Source organism: Protomyctophum parallelum, assembly GCF_964188405.1.
Source record: "Protomyctophum parallelum genome assembly, chromosome: 4".
NCBI classification, from domain to species: domain Eukaryota; kingdom Metazoa; phylum Chordata; class Actinopteri; order Myctophiformes; family Myctophidae; genus Protomyctophum; species Protomyctophum parallelum.
This window is the reverse complement of record NC_139700.1, coordinates 17,252,567-17,271,509: the sequence shown is the minus strand read 5'-3', so window position 1 is coordinate 17,271,509 and position 18,943 is coordinate 17,252,567. Positions and strand designations below refer to the sequence as shown.

General features: G+C 44.7%; 1 protein-coding gene across 1 annotated transcript in view; it reads left to right on the top strand.

Moving 5' to 3' along the window:
* Window positions 1-18,850, top strand: part of elapor2a (endosome-lysosome associated apoptosis and autophagy regulator family member 2a) — a 27,761-nt gene extending 8,911 nt beyond the window's left edge. The window contains exons 6-22 of the mRNA XM_083762531.1: window positions 802-901; window positions 1,178-1,330; window positions 1,957-2,045; window positions 5,465-5,645; window positions 6,729-6,857; window positions 7,646-7,736; window positions 9,697-9,799; window positions 10,373-10,510; window positions 12,945-13,211; window positions 13,650-13,823; window positions 14,192-14,378; window positions 14,978-15,074; window positions 15,195-15,296; window positions 15,748-15,874; window positions 16,092-16,270; window positions 16,514-16,685; window positions 18,014-18,850. Coding sequence (XP_083618657.1) covers window positions 802-901; window positions 1,178-1,330; window positions 1,957-2,045; window positions 5,465-5,645; window positions 6,729-6,857; window positions 7,646-7,736; window positions 9,697-9,799; window positions 10,373-10,510; window positions 12,945-13,211; window positions 13,650-13,823; window positions 14,192-14,378; window positions 14,978-15,074; window positions 15,195-15,296; window positions 15,748-15,874; window positions 16,092-16,270; window positions 16,514-16,685; window positions 18,014-18,082 — 2,358 coding nt within the window. The 3' untranslated portion in view covers window positions 18,083-18,850. The remainder of the gene's footprint in view (window positions 1-801; window positions 902-1,177; window positions 1,331-1,956; window positions 2,046-5,464; window positions 5,646-6,728; window positions 6,858-7,645; window positions 7,737-9,696; window positions 9,800-10,372; window positions 10,511-12,944; window positions 13,212-13,649; window positions 13,824-14,191; window positions 14,379-14,977; window positions 15,075-15,194; window positions 15,297-15,747; window positions 15,875-16,091; window positions 16,271-16,513; window positions 16,686-18,013) is intronic.
* The last annotated feature ends 93 nt before the right edge of the window (window positions 18,851-18,943 follow it).

Genomic DNA, 18,943 nt, shown 5'->3' with positions numbered 1-18,943 from the left:
ACCATGGAGAGTGGGCAGCTCACACGGTAAGATGGCTGAAGCTCACCAACCATGGAGAGTGGGCAGCTCACACGGTAAGATGACTGAAGCTCACCAACCATGGAGAGTGGGCAGCTCACACGGTAAAATGACTAGCTAATGAAAACTCTTGGCAAGCCTTCTGAGGACCTTGCTTCAGAGTCTGGAAAATGTAACAGTGCACATGCACTATCATTAGGAAGTCTCTCCCTTTGCCTGTTTGTAAATATAAAGCATGAGTATAGGCTTTATCTCCGGTAGCTACAGTAATAGTTATATTATATCACTTGTGGTTACTCCATTTCTGCGTTGGGAGGGGTGCATGTGGAAGACCAATTGACTAAATTGGTCTTCCACATTTTTCAAATGTTGTAGTTAAACGTGTTACAATACATTATATTGTCCTGTGTCTTTAAAGCTTATAGCACTGTAGGTCTTGTGTCTTTAAAGCTTATAGCACTGTACATTGGGACCCTCTAGTGTCAGATGTAGGGATAGCTTAGGGAAATAGGGATAGATAGTTCAATGCACTATCATTTTGTTGATTCATCTTTCTTTTTTTTTCTTAAAAAAAAAAAAGTTTTCTACTGTGACAGACAGACAGACAGACATGTTCTGCTGGGTTACATAGTAAATGCTCACTGGCTTTCGCAATAATGATTAACAAAGAGCTGACAATTAACCAGGTCAGGTATGAGGAAAAAGTCAACCCTGTAAATTGGCAGCTGAAGGGGAACAAAAGCCTACAGCAAAGTAAGTCTTATTTAAGCATGTGTTTTCCAGGTGAAGCTGAAGTCGGGCACTAACATCCTCTACTGGAGGACAGGAGCGGTGTTGACAAAAGCAGTGAAGCCAGTTCTTCTGAAGAACGTTCAGATAGAGGGTCAGTGAACACTTTCCACTCCGTTTACCTCCTCTTCACTTTCTCCCGCTTGTCCGTGCCAAAGAATGAATTCACTCACATACCTGTACATTATCTGACCTCACTCACACATTGTAACCACTTATCTCACTTCCACTTGCTCATTTACATCACTGTCTCATGTGAAGCTTATTATAAGTATATAAGTACTCATCATACTCATCATATAAGCACTCATCAATCAACACTCATTTCCTTTCCTCACTCTCGACTCTCATATGGTGCTGTGTTTCCCAGGAGTGGCCTACACGTCAGAGTGCTTCCAGTGTAAGCCAGGGACATTCAGCAGCGTCCCGGGCTCTTCCTCCTGTGATCTCTGTCCCAGGGACACCTACTCTGGGCACGGAGCCAGCTCCTGCACACCCTGTAACACCACCACGCACTACGCACGTAGGTACACACACGCCTGCACGCACACATGCGCACGCACACATGCACACCGCACGCACACACACAGGCTGTCCTAGTTTCACAAGGGGTAGATACACTTGAGTGTTTGTGATCAGTCCTTCCCGTCCCTGAGGCCTCCTTTTCAGGGCCCGAGAGAGTTCGATTTGACTAATGAATCACTGTCTGCAAACATGCTCATGTTCTTTATTAAAGTTCTCATAATGATTCACTTTTCATGTTTTTCCCAATGTGGTGTGCTTTGGAATAAGTAAAATAAACAAATATATTTTGATACAAACATACACACACTCATAGTAGCTTGATGTCACACAATTGCACAATTTCATTATTAATTAAATTAAATTCGCTACAAACCTGGCGATATGAAATACCGCCCTAAAGATTTTTGCAACTGGCTTTGCAACTCTCAAAATCTTTCCCTTCCCAGTCTTGGCAATGAAAGCTAATACTAACTTGTGAGTGTAGGCATGCTAGTCAATTATTATTAGTTTTATTTTGCATTTAAAAACAAATGCAAAAGTACTTTATTTCTTTATATTATTATTATGACGATGTTACTGCTACTACCTTATGAAAGTGAGTTTTTTCTGTCCTTCCTCCCCCAGACGAGGGATCAGGTGTTTGTAAGGACAGACCTCCATGTTCCAGGAAGGACTATTTCCAGATCCACACACCCTGTGACAGTGACGGCAAGGTGAAATGGGGGAAAACACTCGCTCTACACAAAAAGATCCTCAGTGTTCCTTTATCCACTCTTGAGAGTGCAAGTGTACACAATATTAAATTCTTTGTCTTTCTGGCCTTTAACATCAGCCGAAGCTAAACTATTAGTATTACGAAATGTGTCTGTGATTTTTGTAAATTGTAACATTTCGATGTTCAATGCAAAGAACACAGTTAAATCGTTAAATCACAATTATTTGTGTGACAATTAATCTGCAACTTAAATTTGTAATGGTGACAGCCGTACTGGTCCTGCTGTCTTTTTGCGACCGCAGTTTACTATGAAAACCTGCATCTCCCGTCAGTCATGCCTCGTGATACGCTCCATATATGGCCAATACAGAATTCATTCCATCTGACCTCATCAAACCATGTACACTCAAGACACTGCCCTCCACCCTTTATATATATATATATATATATATATATATATATATATATATATATATATATATATATATATATATATATGGAGCTGACCTGTTCTGACATTCCATAATTATGTTGATCTGACCTCATCAAACACTGTGCACTCAAGACACGCTCCATATATGGCCAGTACAGAATTCATTCTATATGTTGATCTGACTGACCCCCCCATGCCAAAGCGCCAGCACTCGCTCAGTCTGCCGTCACCCAGGCAGATGCCTGCATGTCGCTTCTCGCCCTCAGGGCTGGTACTTTCACTCTAAATACTTTTCCCTGTGTGTTGCTGTGTGAACGCAGAGTGACTCAGGTCATCTATAACGTTTCCCTGTGTGTTGCTGTGTGAACGCAGAGTGTCTCAGGTCATCTATAACGTTTCCCTGTGTGTTGCTGTGTGAACGCAGAGTGACTCAGATCATCTATAACGTTTCCCTGTGTGTTGCTGTGTGAACGCAGAGTGTCTCAGGTCATCTATAACGTTTCCCTGTGTGTTGCTGTGTGAACGCAGAGTGACTCAGATAATCTATAACGTTTCCCTGTGTGTTGCTGTGTGAACGCAGAGTGACTCAGGTCATCTATAACGTTTCCCTGTGTGTTGCTGTGTGAACGCAGAGTGTCTCAGGTCATCTATAACGTTTCCCTGTGTGTTGCTGTGTGAACGCAGAGTGACTCAGATCATCTATAACGTTTCCCTGTGTGTTGCTGTGTGAACGCAGAGTGACTCAGATCATCTATAACGTTTCCCTGTGTGTTGCTGTGTGAACGCAGAGTGACTCAGGTCATCTATAACGTTTCCCTGTGTGTTGCTGTGTGAACGCAGAGTGACTCAGGTCATCTATAACGTTTCCCTGTGTGTTGCTGTGTGAACGCAGAGTGTCTCAGGTCATCTATAACGTTTCCCTGTGTGTTGCTGTGTGAACGCAGAGTGACTCAGGTCATCTATAACGTTTCCCTGTGTGTTGCTGTGTGAACGCAGAGTGACTCAGGTCATCTATAACGTTTCCCTGTGTGTTGCTGTGTGAACGCAGAGTGACTCAGATCATCTATAACATTTCCCTGTGTGAACGCAGAGTGACTCAGATCATCTATAACGTTTCCCTGTGTGTTGCTGTGTGAACGCAGAGTGACTCAGATCATCTATAACGTTTCCCTGTGTGTTGCTGTGTGAACGCAGAGTGACTCAGGTCATCTATAACGTTTCCCTGTGTGTTGCTGTGTGAACGCAGAGTGACTCAGATCATCTATAACATTTCCCTGTGTGAACGCAGAGTGACTCAGATCATCTATAACGTTTCCCTGTGTGTTGCTGTGTGAACGCAGAGTGACTCAGATCATCTATAACGTTTCCCTGTGTGTTGCTGTGTGAACGCAGAGTGACTCAGGTCATCTATAACGTTTCCCTGTGTGTTGCTGTGTGAACGCAGAGTGACTCAGGTCATCTATAACGTTTCCCTGTGTGTTGCTGTGTGAACGCAGAGTGTCTCAGGTCATCTATAACGTTTCCCTGTGTGTTGCTGTGTGAACGCAGAGTGACTCAGATCATCTATAACGTTTCCCTGTGTGTTGCTGTGTGAACGCAGAGTGACTCAGATCATCTATAACGTTTCCCTGTGTGTTGCTGTGTGAACGCAGAGTGACTCAGGTCATCTATAACGTTTCCCTGTGTGTTGCTGTGTGAACGCAGAGTGACTCAGGTCATCTATAACGTTTCCCTGTGTGTTGCTGTGTGAACGCAGAGTGTCTCAGGTCATCTATAACGTTTCCCTGTGTGTTGCTGTGTGAACGCAGAGTGACTCAGATCATCTATAACGTTTCCCTGTGTGTTGCTGTGTGAACGCAGAGTGACTCAGGTCATCTATAACGTTTCCCTGTGTGTTGCTGTGTGAACGCAGAGTGACTCAGGTCATCTATAACGTTTCCCTGTGTGTTGCTGTGTGAACGCAGAGTGACTCAGGTCATCTATAACGTTTCCCTGTGTGTTGCTGTGTGAACGCAGAGTGACTCAGGTCATCTATAACGTTTCCCTGTGTGTTGCTGTGTGAACGCAGAGTGACTCAGGTCATCTATAACGTTTCCCTGTGTGTTGCTGTGTGAACGCAGAGTGACTCAGGTCATCTATAACGTTTCCCTGTGTGTTGCTGTGTGAACGCAGAGTGACTCAGATCATCTATAACATTTCCCTGTGTGAACGCAGAGTGACTCAGATCATCTATAACGTTTCCCTGTGTGTTGCTGTGTGAACGCAGAGTGACTCAGATCATCTATAACGTTTCCCTGTGTGTTGCTGTGTGAACGCAGAGTGACTCAGATCATCTATAACGTTTCCCTGTGTGTTGCTGTGTGAACGCAGAGTGACTCAGATCATCTATAACGTTTCCCTGTGTGTTGCTGTGTGAACGCAGAGTGACTCAGGTCATCTATAACGTTTCCCTGTGTGTTGCTGTGTGAACGCAGAGTGACTCAGGTCATCTATAACGTTTCCCTGTGTGTTGCTGTGTGAACGCAGAGTGACTCAGGTCATCTATAACGTTTCCCTGTGTGTTGCTGTGTGAACGCAGAGTGACTCAGGTCATCTATAACATTTCCCTGTGTGAACGCAGAGTGACTCAGATCATCTATAACGTTTCCCTGTGTGTTGCTGTGTGAACGCAGAGTGACTCAGGTCATCTATAACGTTTCCCTGTGTGTTGCTGTGTGAACGCAGAGTGACTCAGGTCATCTATAACGTTTCCCTGTGTGTTGCTGTGTGAACGCAGAGTGACTCAGATCATCTATAACGTTTCCCTGTGTGTTGCTGTGTGAACGCAGAGTGACTCAGGTCATCTATAACGTTTCCCTGTGTGTTGCTGTGTGAACGCAGAGTGACTCAGGTCATCTATAACGTTTCCCTGTGTGTTGCTGTGTGAACGCAGAGTGACTCAGGTCATCTATAACGTTTCCCTGTGTGTTGCTGTGTGAACGCAGACCCAGATCATCTATAAGTGGATCGAGCCTAAGATCTGCCTGGAAGATGTCGCTGGAGCTGAAATGCTGCCCCCTCTTGGAGAACGTGAACCTTGCCCACCCTGTAACCCCGGCTTTTATAACAACGACACAGCCACCTGCTCACCGTGCCCGCCTGGGACCTATTCGGACGGCATGAAAGGTACAGTGAACTTCTAGTACTTTCTATCGGCCCATTTAGACCCGAGGGCGCATCTGTGTCACCTTATGGCAATTAACCACTTTAACCATTATTTTAAACTTTAGAGCTACGAGCTTGTAGATCTGCCATTTTTGAAAAATCGTGAAAATGTGTGCAAATCTTTGAATATATATTCTTAATTCACAGTGAACGTTTTGAACTCAAATTAAATTCTGAGGGAGGGGGGGTCCCCCTTGAACAACATATTTTGAGATTAAGTCGGCCGCCAAATACACAATTTTGGGAGTCCTTCACATGAAATGTTTTGAGAACCACTGACTTAGAAACATAGGTTTCAGGATGCAGAAGACATTTTGTAGAATCAGGTCTCAGGTCTAAATGGGTTAGTGGGCCAGTTGAAAGCTAGATTCCAAATAGGTTTTCCCTGTTTTGGTTTTCCTAACTCCTCTTAACCCCTCTTCTCTTGCCTGTCTGTTTAATCTATAATGACTCATGCATAGCATAATTTTCACATTAAAACTTTTGGTTGTATCAGTAACTTTGTATAGATTATACCGTATCACCAATGCAAATATGTGATTGACCTCTTGAACCCCAGCATCCATATTCCAGGGGTAACATTAGCCAAACATAGCAGATCTACAAGCTCAAGACACGTCACGTTTGAGCTTATATATCAGCCATTTTGGTGTGCACATTTTTGAATAGGTCTTTTAAAGCAAACATTAAATCATCTTAAATCTTTGCTTCTCGGGATCCCTGGAACAATCTATTTTGAGGTGAAGGTCCGCGGCCAAATACATATACTTTTGGGGGTCCATGACATGTAGAAGTTTTGAGCACAACTGATATAGTAGGATTTAGAACACATTTGTAGAATCGGCCCCAGGCATACTTAATGAACTGGTGGGCGTGCCAACCGTGTCCACATAAAAACGACATTTTAACAAATACTGTACACTTATTTGAAAACAAGATTCCTTATCCCGATGATCATGTTTTAGTGTGGAAAAAAATATCACGGCACTCCAACTTTAAAGACATTTCAAACTCTTCACCCTGTTTATCCTCCACTTCCTCCAGCGTGCCAGAGCTGTCCGGCCGGCACAGAGCCCAGTCTGGGTTATGAATATAAATGGTGGAATGTCCTGCCTGCCAACATGAAGACATCCTGTTTCAACGTGGGAAACTCCAAATGTGACAACATGAATGGTGGGTACTGTCCTGCACCTCCATGAACTAGTAGTGTAGCTATTTCTCTCTCTTTGTCCGTCTTTGTCTCTGTCTCTTAAGGTGACAAATAATTATAAAATAAAACCATGTCAAACTGTTGACACATGTTCAGGTTTAACAGCAAAGAGGAATGATCTATTCATATCCAAGGACAGAATAGAACCTATGAGGGCTTGGTTATGTAGCCTGATGGCTAGCAGCACAAAGGACTGACCAAGTGGCTCTGTCTTGTTTTGGGGGGGACGGACGGACGGACGATGAAGCCTGCAGCATACAAACTGTGTTTGGCTAGGATAGGTCAATAAGAACAAAATGACAACGTTCAGCAATGCATGCATAAGATAAGCGTTATCTTGTCCTGGTTTTAATCACTTAAGCCCTATTTTATACTCGTTTTAAATGTGAATGTCGCATCGAATTGCAATGCTTTGTGAGGTTGAACATCTTTTGAATTGTTTGATTCATTAAAAACAAAAATGCATATTATCGTCACAATATTGACATCGAGGTATTTGGTCAAAACTATTGTGATATTGGATTTAGTCAATATCGCCCGTGCAGCCCTAATGTCTATCCAGACCTAGTCTCTCGCTCTTTCTCAAGTCTCGAGACTGTTGAGGGCGATATAATCTGAATTATTTTGAGATCGATCCGATACCGATACCGATTTTAAGGGTGATTTCGATATGCTACCGATTATAGCATGCATCAGTGTGTTTTGCTGGTGGCTGACGACCATATAAAGTGTGTTTTGCTGGCTCCCTCAGGTTGGGAGGTGGCTGGAGATCACATCCAGAGTGGAGCAGGGGGCTCGGATAACGACTACCTCATCCTCAACATCCACATCCCTGGCTTCAAGTGAGCATCATCCTCTTACATCTAGTTATCGACGTATACGCAGTACACATGGTTCAAGGTCACAATAGAGAAAGGAGCGAAAATGTGCCATTGATTATTTTACATCAAAGTATTCGTTGTGGTTGATGCTCCATTCATACAGTTTAAAAAAAATCATTGATGCATCTGCATGAAATATTTGCGTTCGCACAAAAAAAGAAAGAAAAGAAAACGCTCCTGGGTCCTCCATGTTGCAGTTGTCAGTGTGGACAAAAATAGTGTTACAAAATAGAAATAAAAGTAGCCTACAAAAAAAAGATGGCATCTGCACAACCGAAGATGTTCAGACTGTAATCCAGTACCGTCTATATAGTACAGTATACATACTGTCCATGACTACATATCAAATATATAAAGTTTATTTGAAATTACAGACTATTATCTTCAACAGAAAAGACCGTTCATTTGTAGTAGGCCTACACACTCTATATGAGTACGTTAACAGTATTTATTTAATATTAAAGTAGGTATATTTATTCACTCTGAATGAAATAAATAATTCTGATGCCGGTAAAGGCAATTTAACAAATGATCAACAGGCATCGCATCACATTGTTCTCCCAGTCCCAGATCATGGGATGAAGTCGAGTTGCATGGCATCATTATTTATAATCTGAGAGCAGATCTAGTACAAGCTTTAAACAATTGTGCACCCTTGGTTGCGAATCGATAAAGAAGGCTAATAATAATGACATAAGAGAATGGAGCGGAGAGGTGATGTTCTGCAAGTGCTTTACCCAAAACTCTTGAACCCTGTTTGAGTATTATTGACCCACTTGTGCAGGTCCATGTTTTGCTTTACTTCTGGTTGTATATTATTGCTCTTATGAGCCTTGTTTTTACGTGATTATTGTTTATATTGTTGTCACACCCCTGTCTCAGGCAAGGGTCGTATGATCATAAAGGATGGCGAGGCAACACAGTTGTTTAACAATGTTTTGTCCCCAAGTGCAGATTATTTGACAAAAACAAAGGAGACCATATGTCTGAAAGTAGAAAATAAAAGGATATTCAAAATAATATTATTATAATATTATATACAATAATATAAATCAAACCAATCATTTTAAATAAATCAACAGATCTAGATCCAAAATGCATTTCAACCATGGTAATAAAAATAATAAGCAAAACATCACCTCCTCAGAAACAGACACTTCCTTCCTTGACCAGCTCCAGACAGCAGACTGACTGACTGTGCCCTTTCTCAGAGCTATATACCCCCTGGCTCCTCCCACAACACAGGACCAAATGAAAAAGGGGTCAACATGATCCACAATATGTTATAGTCGCTCAAAACGGTCACAAAACACAGATATATATATACATATATTTCAGTTCATTTGAGCTTGTAGCTCTTTTATTTCACAAAGTCTTTATTTTTCCAAAGTCCTTTTAGAATTCCAATGTCCCTCGGCGACAAGTAATCCTCCCCATCCCTAGACAGGAGTTGGTTTGGCCCAAAGTGGCCGATTAGTGTTCAGCTGAGAGCAGTGTGTGATCTGTTTGCTGCTTTCTTATAGTTTGTCCATACCCTACCTAAACAGTGCATGCTACTGAAAGGAATGCAAATGAGCAAACAAACAGACAGTGACAGGGTGGGGTCACACTGTCACAATTGTTCTCCATTGTACAGCATCTTGTAACATTGTTTCGAAAGGTGCTTTATAAATACCCCATTAACCCAATAACGGGAACCCCTTTTGGGGTTCTTGTTAAGTTGTTGCTATCTACAGTATATCTGTATAGCAAAATTCAGCCTCAGTCCTAAATGGGATAAAATGTATGAACTTAAACGAATACCTAAATGCGTTGCAATGTGACACATTGTACATTTTATTCATTTTGAAATGCCCAAACTATCTGTTGCTCTTTGTGGTTTATTTTCTCCCCTTTTCTTCTGACTTCCTGTCACGTCCAGGATCCCAACCTCGATGTCCAGCAGTTCGGGGATGGAGTTCGGTCGCATCACCTTTGAATTTGAGACGTCGTGCATGGCCGACTGCGAACTCTACTTCATGATGGTGAGGAAGAGCTCGCCGTGAAATCTCATGTCAATACGTATCCAACTCATGCTGTAGGGTTAGGGTTAGGGAAATCTAATGTCAATACGTATCCAACTCATGCTGTAGGATGTTCGCAACCATTTCTGGATCAGTGCATACTTGAAAATCGCAAAAGCATTCGCAGCCCACCCATCTGAACACGGCAGTCAGAATGGGTGAGCCGTGTGAATTTTCAGAGCATTATTTGAACAATCAATAAATCAATAAATCAATCAATCAATAAATCAATCAATAAATCAATCAATCGATTGTGTTCCGGCTTGGATCAACTAATCGATTATTCTTTAAATTCCTACAGTAACGTGTGTTGTGTGTGTGTGTGTGTGTGTGTGTGTGTGTGTGTGTGTGTGTGTGTGTGTGTGTGTGTGTGTGTATGTATGTATGTATGTATGTATGTATGTATGTAAGTATGTATGTATGTATGTATACATACGTATATATAAACTTCATTCTTTTTTTTAGATGAATCTTCATTCACAGCTATAGGATTCAAAGTAAAGGACAGGTTGCCTCATACTGTGTTTTTTGTAGGATGTGAACCGGAAGAGCACCACGGTGGTGGAATCCTGGGAGGGAATGAAGAGCAGGCAGTTCTACACACACGTCATGACCAAGAACGCCTCTGTGTCATACACATGGGCCTTCCAGAGGACCAATCAGCCGTCTGATGTGAGCGCACGCACGCACGCACGCACTCACGCACGCACGCACGCACGCACGCACGCACGCACGCACGCACGCACGCACGCACGCACGCACGCACGCACGCACGCACGCAAGCAACGCACTCACGCACGCACGCACACACACACACACACGGACACGGACACACACACACACACACACACACACACACACGGGGACACACACACACTAAATAAAGTTCATGGGATGATTATTGTTGTTGTGTCTGACGTCTGTGCATAGCCTGGTGGCTGCTCAGACCGATGCGTGATCCGCATATTTTGTCACAGGAGGGGCAGGGGAAGGCAGCAGCGGTGGTCGGTAGACCCCTAGCACGCTGGTTCCGCTGTGCACGCCGCTGTGCTCTCCTCTCTGTGAGCTTCTCTTGAAGGTGAGCGATTCCCTGGTGGCAGGTAGAGCTCCAGGTGTGGCGATCAACAGCCAGGGACTCCAGCGCTGGTGGTCTGATGTCACACCTCTTCAGGAGGGTTTTGATGTGGTCCTTGTACCGCTTTTTTGGACCTCCGGCAGCCCTTTGACCGGCTTGAAGCTGGCCATACAGGATCTGTCGGGGTAGGCGATGGGCTGGCATACGGATCACATGCCCGACCCATCTGAGGTGTTTTTGGCCAAGGAGTGCTGTAATGCTGGGTGTGTTGGTCCGGTCATATATTTCATTGTATGGCACCCTGTCGGCCCAGGTCAGACCCAGGATCCTTTGGAGGCAGAATATATGGAAAGCCTCTAGACAGTTTGTATGCCTCTGGTAGGGTGTCCAGGTTTCAGAGCTGTAGAGCAGTAGAGCACTGCCTTGTACACAGCTGCCTTAGTGGAGATGGTGAGGTTCCTGTTCTGGAAAACCCTGGACCTTAGCCTACCAAAGGCAGTAGAGGCCAGGCTGATGCGTGCCTGGACGTCATCGTCTATGGTGCAGGATGGTGACAGAGTGCTACCGAGGTAGGTGAAGTGAGGGACGATGGCTAATGAGTGCCCGTCGAGGGTGAAGATAGGCGTGTTTGGCTGGGGGGTGAAATGCTGCACGAATATTTGTGTTTTTTTAATGTTTATCTGGAGACCAATGGCACTGTATATGGAGGCGACCACATAGTGCACGCTGAAGGGATTCGGTGTGTGAGCAAGTAGAGCACAGTCATCAGCGTACTGTAACTCCAAGATGTGCTGGGTGGTGACTTTGGTAGTGGCTTGGAGGCGACGGATGTTAAAAAGGTTACCATCCAGCCTGTATTGTATATGTATCCCATCCGTGGGGTCCAGGTGTTTATGGGACAGGAGGGTGACAGTGGAGATGAATACATTAAATATGGTTGGGGCTAGGACACACCCTTGCTTGACCCCCACATCCACACTGAAAAAAGGGGATTGTTGGTCACCGTTGCTCACACATGCCTTCATACCATTATGTAGCTGCCGCAGGAGGTTGCAGAACTTTGCTGGTACACCTAACTTCCCCAGTATTTCCCACAGTAGGTCCCGATTGACGGTGTCGAAGGCCTTGGACAGATCTATGAAAGCCAGGTACAGGTCTGTGTGATGTTGTATTTCGCAGGCCTTCTTGGTCCACCAGTCGTTTTCCATGGCTCTGAGGGTGTGCTGGGTTTCACTTCTGAGGCGGATGAGGTGAGCCTTCAAGACAGAAGATTGGGGGTTAGATAGATGGGCTGCAAGGGCCTTGTGTTTTGCTTGAAGGAGATCGTGGATTCCCGGTTGTTGAACCAGTCTTGATGTCTCCTTCGGGTGTACCCAATAGCCTCAACAGCCGCTTGGTGGAGGGCTGAGCGTAGGGTGCTCCAGGTAGAGTTGATGTCCAGATCTGCTGGAGTTTCAGGACTCATGGACAGCTGGTCTGCTATCTTTTTCCTGAGCTGATTGACAGAGTGCTTGGACTTCAGTGCATCACAGTTGAGCCTCCGGGAGGGTGGTGTTTTCCTCTGAATTTCTAGGGCAATCTTTGTTCTGATCAGGCGGTGGTCAGCACCTCTTTCCTGTCCGCTTGGCGAACGATGATGTAGTCTAGGAGATGCCAGTGTTTAGAGCGAGGGTGTTGCCAGGATGTTTTGTACTTGTTCTTCAGTTGGAACAGGGTGTTTGTGATGACCAGTTGATGTTCAGAACAGAGAGTGAGGAGACGGAGACCATTGTTGTTGAGCTTGCCAAGACCGTGCTGACCAATCACTTCCTTCCATAGTGTACTGTCAGAGCCCACTCTTGCGTTAAAATCCCCTAGAAGGATGAGCTTGTCAGTAGATGGTGTTTTGCTAATGGCGGAGTGCAGGGATGCGTAAAACTCATCCTTGCATTGAGTGTCGAGACACACACACACACACACACACACACACACACACACAGACACGGACATATACAACCCTTACCGGTCTCTCTCTTGTCTTCGGTCACACAGACGCGTCGGTTCGTGAACGACGTGGTGCGTATCTTCTCCGTGACTGTGAGCAACGCCGTGGACGGCGTGTCGTCGGAGTGCCGAGCGTGCGCCCTCAGCACCCGGCCCTCCTCAGGCTCGCTGTGCGTGCCCTGCCCCTCCGGACACTACATAGACACCCACAGCAGCCGCTGCACCGAGTGCCCGCCCAACACCTACCTGGTCCCTCAGAGCACTTCGGGCTCCGAGGCGTGCCGGCCGTGCGGACCCGCCAGCAAAAGCAACATGGTGAGCCCTTTTGCATTTCTAATATTAACCCATTTAGATCTGAGGCTGATTCCAAAAAAGTTGCTTCTAAATTCTAACAGTTATCAGTTATCACGTTTGAAAGGCCCTTTATACAGGCGATGGGGAATAACAAAAACAAACCTTATATACGACAGAGTATTATAAAAGTGCTACATCTAGTGGCCGAATGTTGTGTTGTTTCCCTTAAGTTTTTCACATTTTTGATTTAGTATTTGCTATCGTAAATTGTAGTCCAGCTTTTTATTCATATTGTTTTGGTGCATACCTTAACAATATGTAATTCATGCAGAGGCAATATGACTTTTTAGAATGTTAGACTTGCTGGCTGTATAATAATAATAATAATAATAATAAAGGGGGACAGATGCACAACGGAGACATGGCTTGTTACACCTGGCAGTTCTTGTTTTTTTGTAGGAGCACAGTTTATGCTACAGTGACTGTCACTTCAGCCACACTGAGGCCAACGTGACCCTGACTTTTGACCTGAGCTCCCTGGGTTCTGTTGGCTCACTGATGAACGGCCCCAGCTTCACCTCCAAGGGCACCAAGTACTTCCACAACTTTAACATCAGCCTGTGTGGAGGAGAGGTACGCACGCACGCACGCACGCACGCGCACACGCACGCACACGATTTGATTGGCTGAGCACGGATGATGTATGATGATGTATGATGATAAGAGCGCCCCTCACTTCACACAAGAGTGATATTTGTTATATTATAGCAGGATAATGATTATGATCAACACTTTATTTAGGTTTTAACAGATACAAATACAAAAACTATCATCCAAAAAGAAAATCAGAGCAAGAAAATGCACACAAATAAAAAACACAAACTTTCGCCTATAATGACATACCCAAAATAGGGACAGGCGTTTAAAGCCAAATATTTTCTTTTAAGCCCTTTTATTATTTGTCCATGTCTACATTTCACCTCACTGTGTTTGTGTGTCAGGGCCGTATGGCAGTGTGTACGGACAACGTCACGGACCTGTCCGTCACCGATGGACAGAGAGAGAAGGGAGAAGGAGCCAACACGGTGAAGACATTCATCTGTCAATCAACCATAATCCCAGCTAACGGGAGGGGCTTCCACACGGCGCTGTCCTCACAGTCCATCAGCCTGGCGGACAGATTTCTGGGTTAGTATACTGTCCTCACAGTCCATCAGCCTGGCGGACAGATTTCTGGGTTAGTATACTGTCCTCACAGTCCATCAGCCTGGCGGACAGATTTCTGGGTTAGTATACTGTCCTCACAGTCCATCAGCCTGGCGGACAGATTTCTGGGTTAGTATACTGTCCTCACAGTCCATCAGCCTGGCGGACAGATTTCTGGGTTAGTATACTGTCCTCACAGTCCATCAGCCTGGCGGACAGATTTCTGGGTTAGTATACTGTCCTCACAGTCCATCAGCCTGGCGGACAGATTTCTGGGTTAGTCCATGCATACGAATTTAGAAGACATTTTTTAAATTTCGACGTCAGGCCAAGACCGGAGGCCAATTATTATATCGTTGCAATTTCCTCTCTGTTGCTCTAGTCAAAACCGACCTATTCAAGAATTTGAATTCGGTTTTATTGGCCAAGTATAATGTTACATTATACATGATGTACGGGATTTGAGTTGGTGCTTTTCTGTCAGACACAGAATAAAGAAAACAACACGTTTAGTACATGATTTGCAGTTACTATAATACATATAATGTTACTAATATTATACAATATAATGTGTTTAACAGGAGCAACAGTTGAGAGCACACTGGATGCAATCAGGGCGAGACCAGAATTGTTCCCAGAGACTATCAAGAAAGTCCCCGATATCAACTTCTACTACCGGTACTGCTGCCATCTTGCATGTTCACCTTTAATAACATTATACTGTATGTTGACATGAAAATACGTACAGAATATTTGAGCTTGTTGTTAGCTCACATTTGCTGTTTATGTGCCGTTCAGTTCCTTGGAGGCGACCTCATCGTGCGAGTCGGGCCGAAGCACAGTCGTGACGCTTCGTTGCAATCCAGAGAAGAGCATGAAAGGAGAGATCACAGTGCCAAGGTATTTTATACATATGAATAGCTAGGTTTGCATCTTTCGTTGTTTTTGCAAAGTATGCTGTAACAAATAAGAAATTCAGTTCAGTCAGACAACTCACGAATGGATTCAGCATGTTAACCCCTTGAGTATAGTATGTGCCTTTGAGCACGGCATGAACTCCCTCGAGTATGTCTGACTGAACTAACTCCATAGGCTACGTTTCATTTGTCAGATTTCATCAGATTGCCTCAATTTTCCAACAAGTCGGTTTTCACACTGATAAAGCGCATTCCTCCACTGTCATTCACTGACATTGTGAATTATATTTAGACAGTCTATTTGAAAGCACTTGGAAGGTACGCTAAGAACGAACTTGACAGCTACAAGGGAATATATTAATTGAGTTGTCTGCCAACTGGCTGGATTTAAACAATCATTTTTCAATCTGCCAATCTGTGTTTGGCCATTGTAGTCAGTGCCCCGCGGGAACATGCGACGGCTGCACCTTTCACTTCCTGTGGGAGAGCTCTGGGGCATGTCCTACATGCACTGAGATGGACTATCACAGGATAGAGGGGGCCTGCAACGGAAGACTCCAGGTGTGTGTGTGTGTGTGTGTGTGTGTGTGTGTGTGTGTGTGTGTGTGTGTGTGTGTGTGTGTGTGTGTGTGTGTGTGTGTGTGTGTGTGTGTGTGTGTGTGTGTGTGTGTGTGTGCGCGTGCGCGTTTGCCATTGTGTGCTTGTTTCTGTCTCAATGTATCTTAATTTAGAAAACAAATCAGTTCTCATTATGTGTGCGTTCGTCCATACTCCGCAGGAATGGCTGTATGTGTGGAATGAACCAAAGCGCTGCATGGGAGGAGTGACCTTGCCCGAAAAGAAGGTGTTGCCGTGCGAGAGCATAGAGTTCTGGGTGCGCCTGGGCGCAGGGATAGCAGCTTTCACAGCAGTACTGCTCGTCTCCCTCACCTGCTACTTCTGGAAGAAGAACAAGAGGTCTGCACTTTTTATTTGTAACGCACTTACAGTACACTGCCACACACTACCGATGGAGACTGCTACTCCCTCCTGCTTGCTTGCTTGCCTCTTCAATTCCTTACTTACTTCCTCTCCTTTCCAATTTCCCTTCACGGGAGTTCAACCTTTTTGTCAATACTCATTTCACTAATCTTGATGCATAATCATAATTGAGCCGTTCCCCCTCTTTATATTGATTATTTGGGTTTATTGTTCCTGCAGGTTGCAGTATAAGTATTCCAGGCTGGTGATGACCGCCAACAAGGAGTGCGAGATGCCGGGAGCCGACAGCTGCGCCGTGATGGAGGGGGAGGAGAACGAGGGAGACATGGAGGACGAGGTGGTGTACCACAAGCCTTCGCTGCTGGGAAAACTCAAAGCCATTGCGTCCAAGGTGAGTGTCCACCACGGTCCCTCCTTGTACATTTTATAGGGCTGGGACTTTAACTGATTAATTGAGATGAATTAATTACAGAAACAATAACGTGTTTAAATCGTGCATAGTTTTTTTAATTTATGTAAAACTGCCTCTCCCTGGCCAGCCGGGGCACCTGATGGAGGGGAAAGGGAACCCAGCAAGCACGGTCAGGACCTGGACAAATTCGTGACGTCTCTATTGGGGCCAAATCAAGTCAAACCAAACCAAGACTAGTCAGATCTGGCCCAGAATATCACCTGATTTCAATGAACAACAAATCTGCCCACTAATACAGACGTCCCTGGAGGAATCAGAGAGAGTGCGATAGAGGGCCAGGCCATATCAACTTAAGTCATATCATAACTAGTCAGATCTGGGCCAGAATAAGCTATATTATTTCAACTGGTGAAGACGTCCTGGAAATGACGTAAAGATCATCCCCATATGGGATGTGATCTGGCCTAGTCCTGAACGTCACCGGAGTCACCGGAGGGCATCATAACGTCATCATGACGTCATTTGGCTTGCTGGGAACCGGTTGGAATAACGTGTTCCTTCCACGGCTCGCTGCGTTCAACCAGGGAAAATAAATCGGCTTGAACTCCTCATGCATTGAAGGAAGCATGAGGTCAGTCCGTCAATCGTGGCATAAAAATTAAAGAAACATTTATTTTACATAATGTAAAAACAGCAGCAGAGTACAGTCAAACACTTATTCCAAAAGGAATAGCAATGTCCTTGCGGTCTTGTTTCCATTTAGGCCCTATGCAATCAATTCATACTAGACATGACATGAATAATAACAACAAAATTCAATATCATCAATAACAACAACAAAATCAATATCATTACAGGAAAATCCTCTCGGACTGGGATAATCTAGTATTATGACCTGGAGCTTTGATGTTAGGACTTTGATACTCTGTTGGTGAACTAATGCTTATAGCAGACATTTATCCGACATACCAAAAGTCTGACAAGCTTGCGCAAATCACCCGTTGCTCCCGACATGCATGTCCGCGACATGCGTTGCGTCTGTGACATGCGTTGCGTCTGTGACATGCGTTGCGTCTGTGACATGCGTTGCGTCTGTGACATGCGTTGCGTCTGTGACATGTGTTGCGTCTGTGACATGTGTTGCGTCCGCGTGCGGTTAGGCCAGGGTTAGGTTAGTGTTTGGGTAGGGTGTCGGACTGCATCCGGCGCCTGCACCTGGTTGTACTACTTGTAAATTACTCTGGATAAGAGCCTCATTGAAAAGGCTAGTACAATGTGAAATAGTTATTGTTGTTTTTCTTTCTTAGGGAAATGGAGAGCGTTACGAACACGTGCAGCTGAACTCCTCTCATCCAAAAGCATTAGTGTGGAGTTAAGAGGGTGAACCAGGAAGTGAGTCAGAGGGCGCGGGCAAAGACGGAGCCGTAAAAGAGACTTGTCACTGTAAATACCCCCCCCCCCCCCTCCCACCCCCCCAAATAAAATGCCTCCTTTATGAGTTTTGGAACCTGTATATTAAACACTTGTGTGTGTGTGTGTGCGACTGTGCGTGCACGCATGTGTGCATATGCGTGTGTGTTCGGTTTAGAAACACATGGACACCACACACCTGCTGTGACCGGGTTCGGAGAAGTCGCGCCCGTCTGGTGGCCTTAGAAGCTTGGTACACGAGAGCAGTCCATCTCAACGTGTTGGTGGCGCGTGTGACATGCTCACTTTGAACTGATGTCAGAGAGAGAGTGCGTTGGAAATGCTCAGGAAAAGAAGAGAACCAATTTCATGTGTTTCCGTGCTTTTATTTTTTTAATTTATTTGTCAATGTAATGTTGTCCGATGATATTTCCAGATGGATAACTGTTGCATTTTGCCATAGCCATTGTCAAAATTGTTGAAATATGTGGCCATCTGTAGTATCTCTAATGTCCCTTCCTAGATGAAAACGGATACGCAAACATCACCTGGTCATACTGTACATGACAGCCAGTATATCTTCACTTGTTCATTTGCTGGTGTGTGTGGCTGCTGGCGGTCGCGTTGACAGGAGTGCTTGCAGCCCAGTAATGAATGAAGATGTCAAACTATGCTGATCGTCTTGTTGACTGTCCATGAACAACGGATGAATAAATTGTATTTGTCTACAGGGAGACTGTTTTATTTACTAATTTCTTCTTTGAAGACATGTGGGGTTCCTTTCTGCCTATTTTTAGAAAGACATCATTTGACACTAGACGTATCAG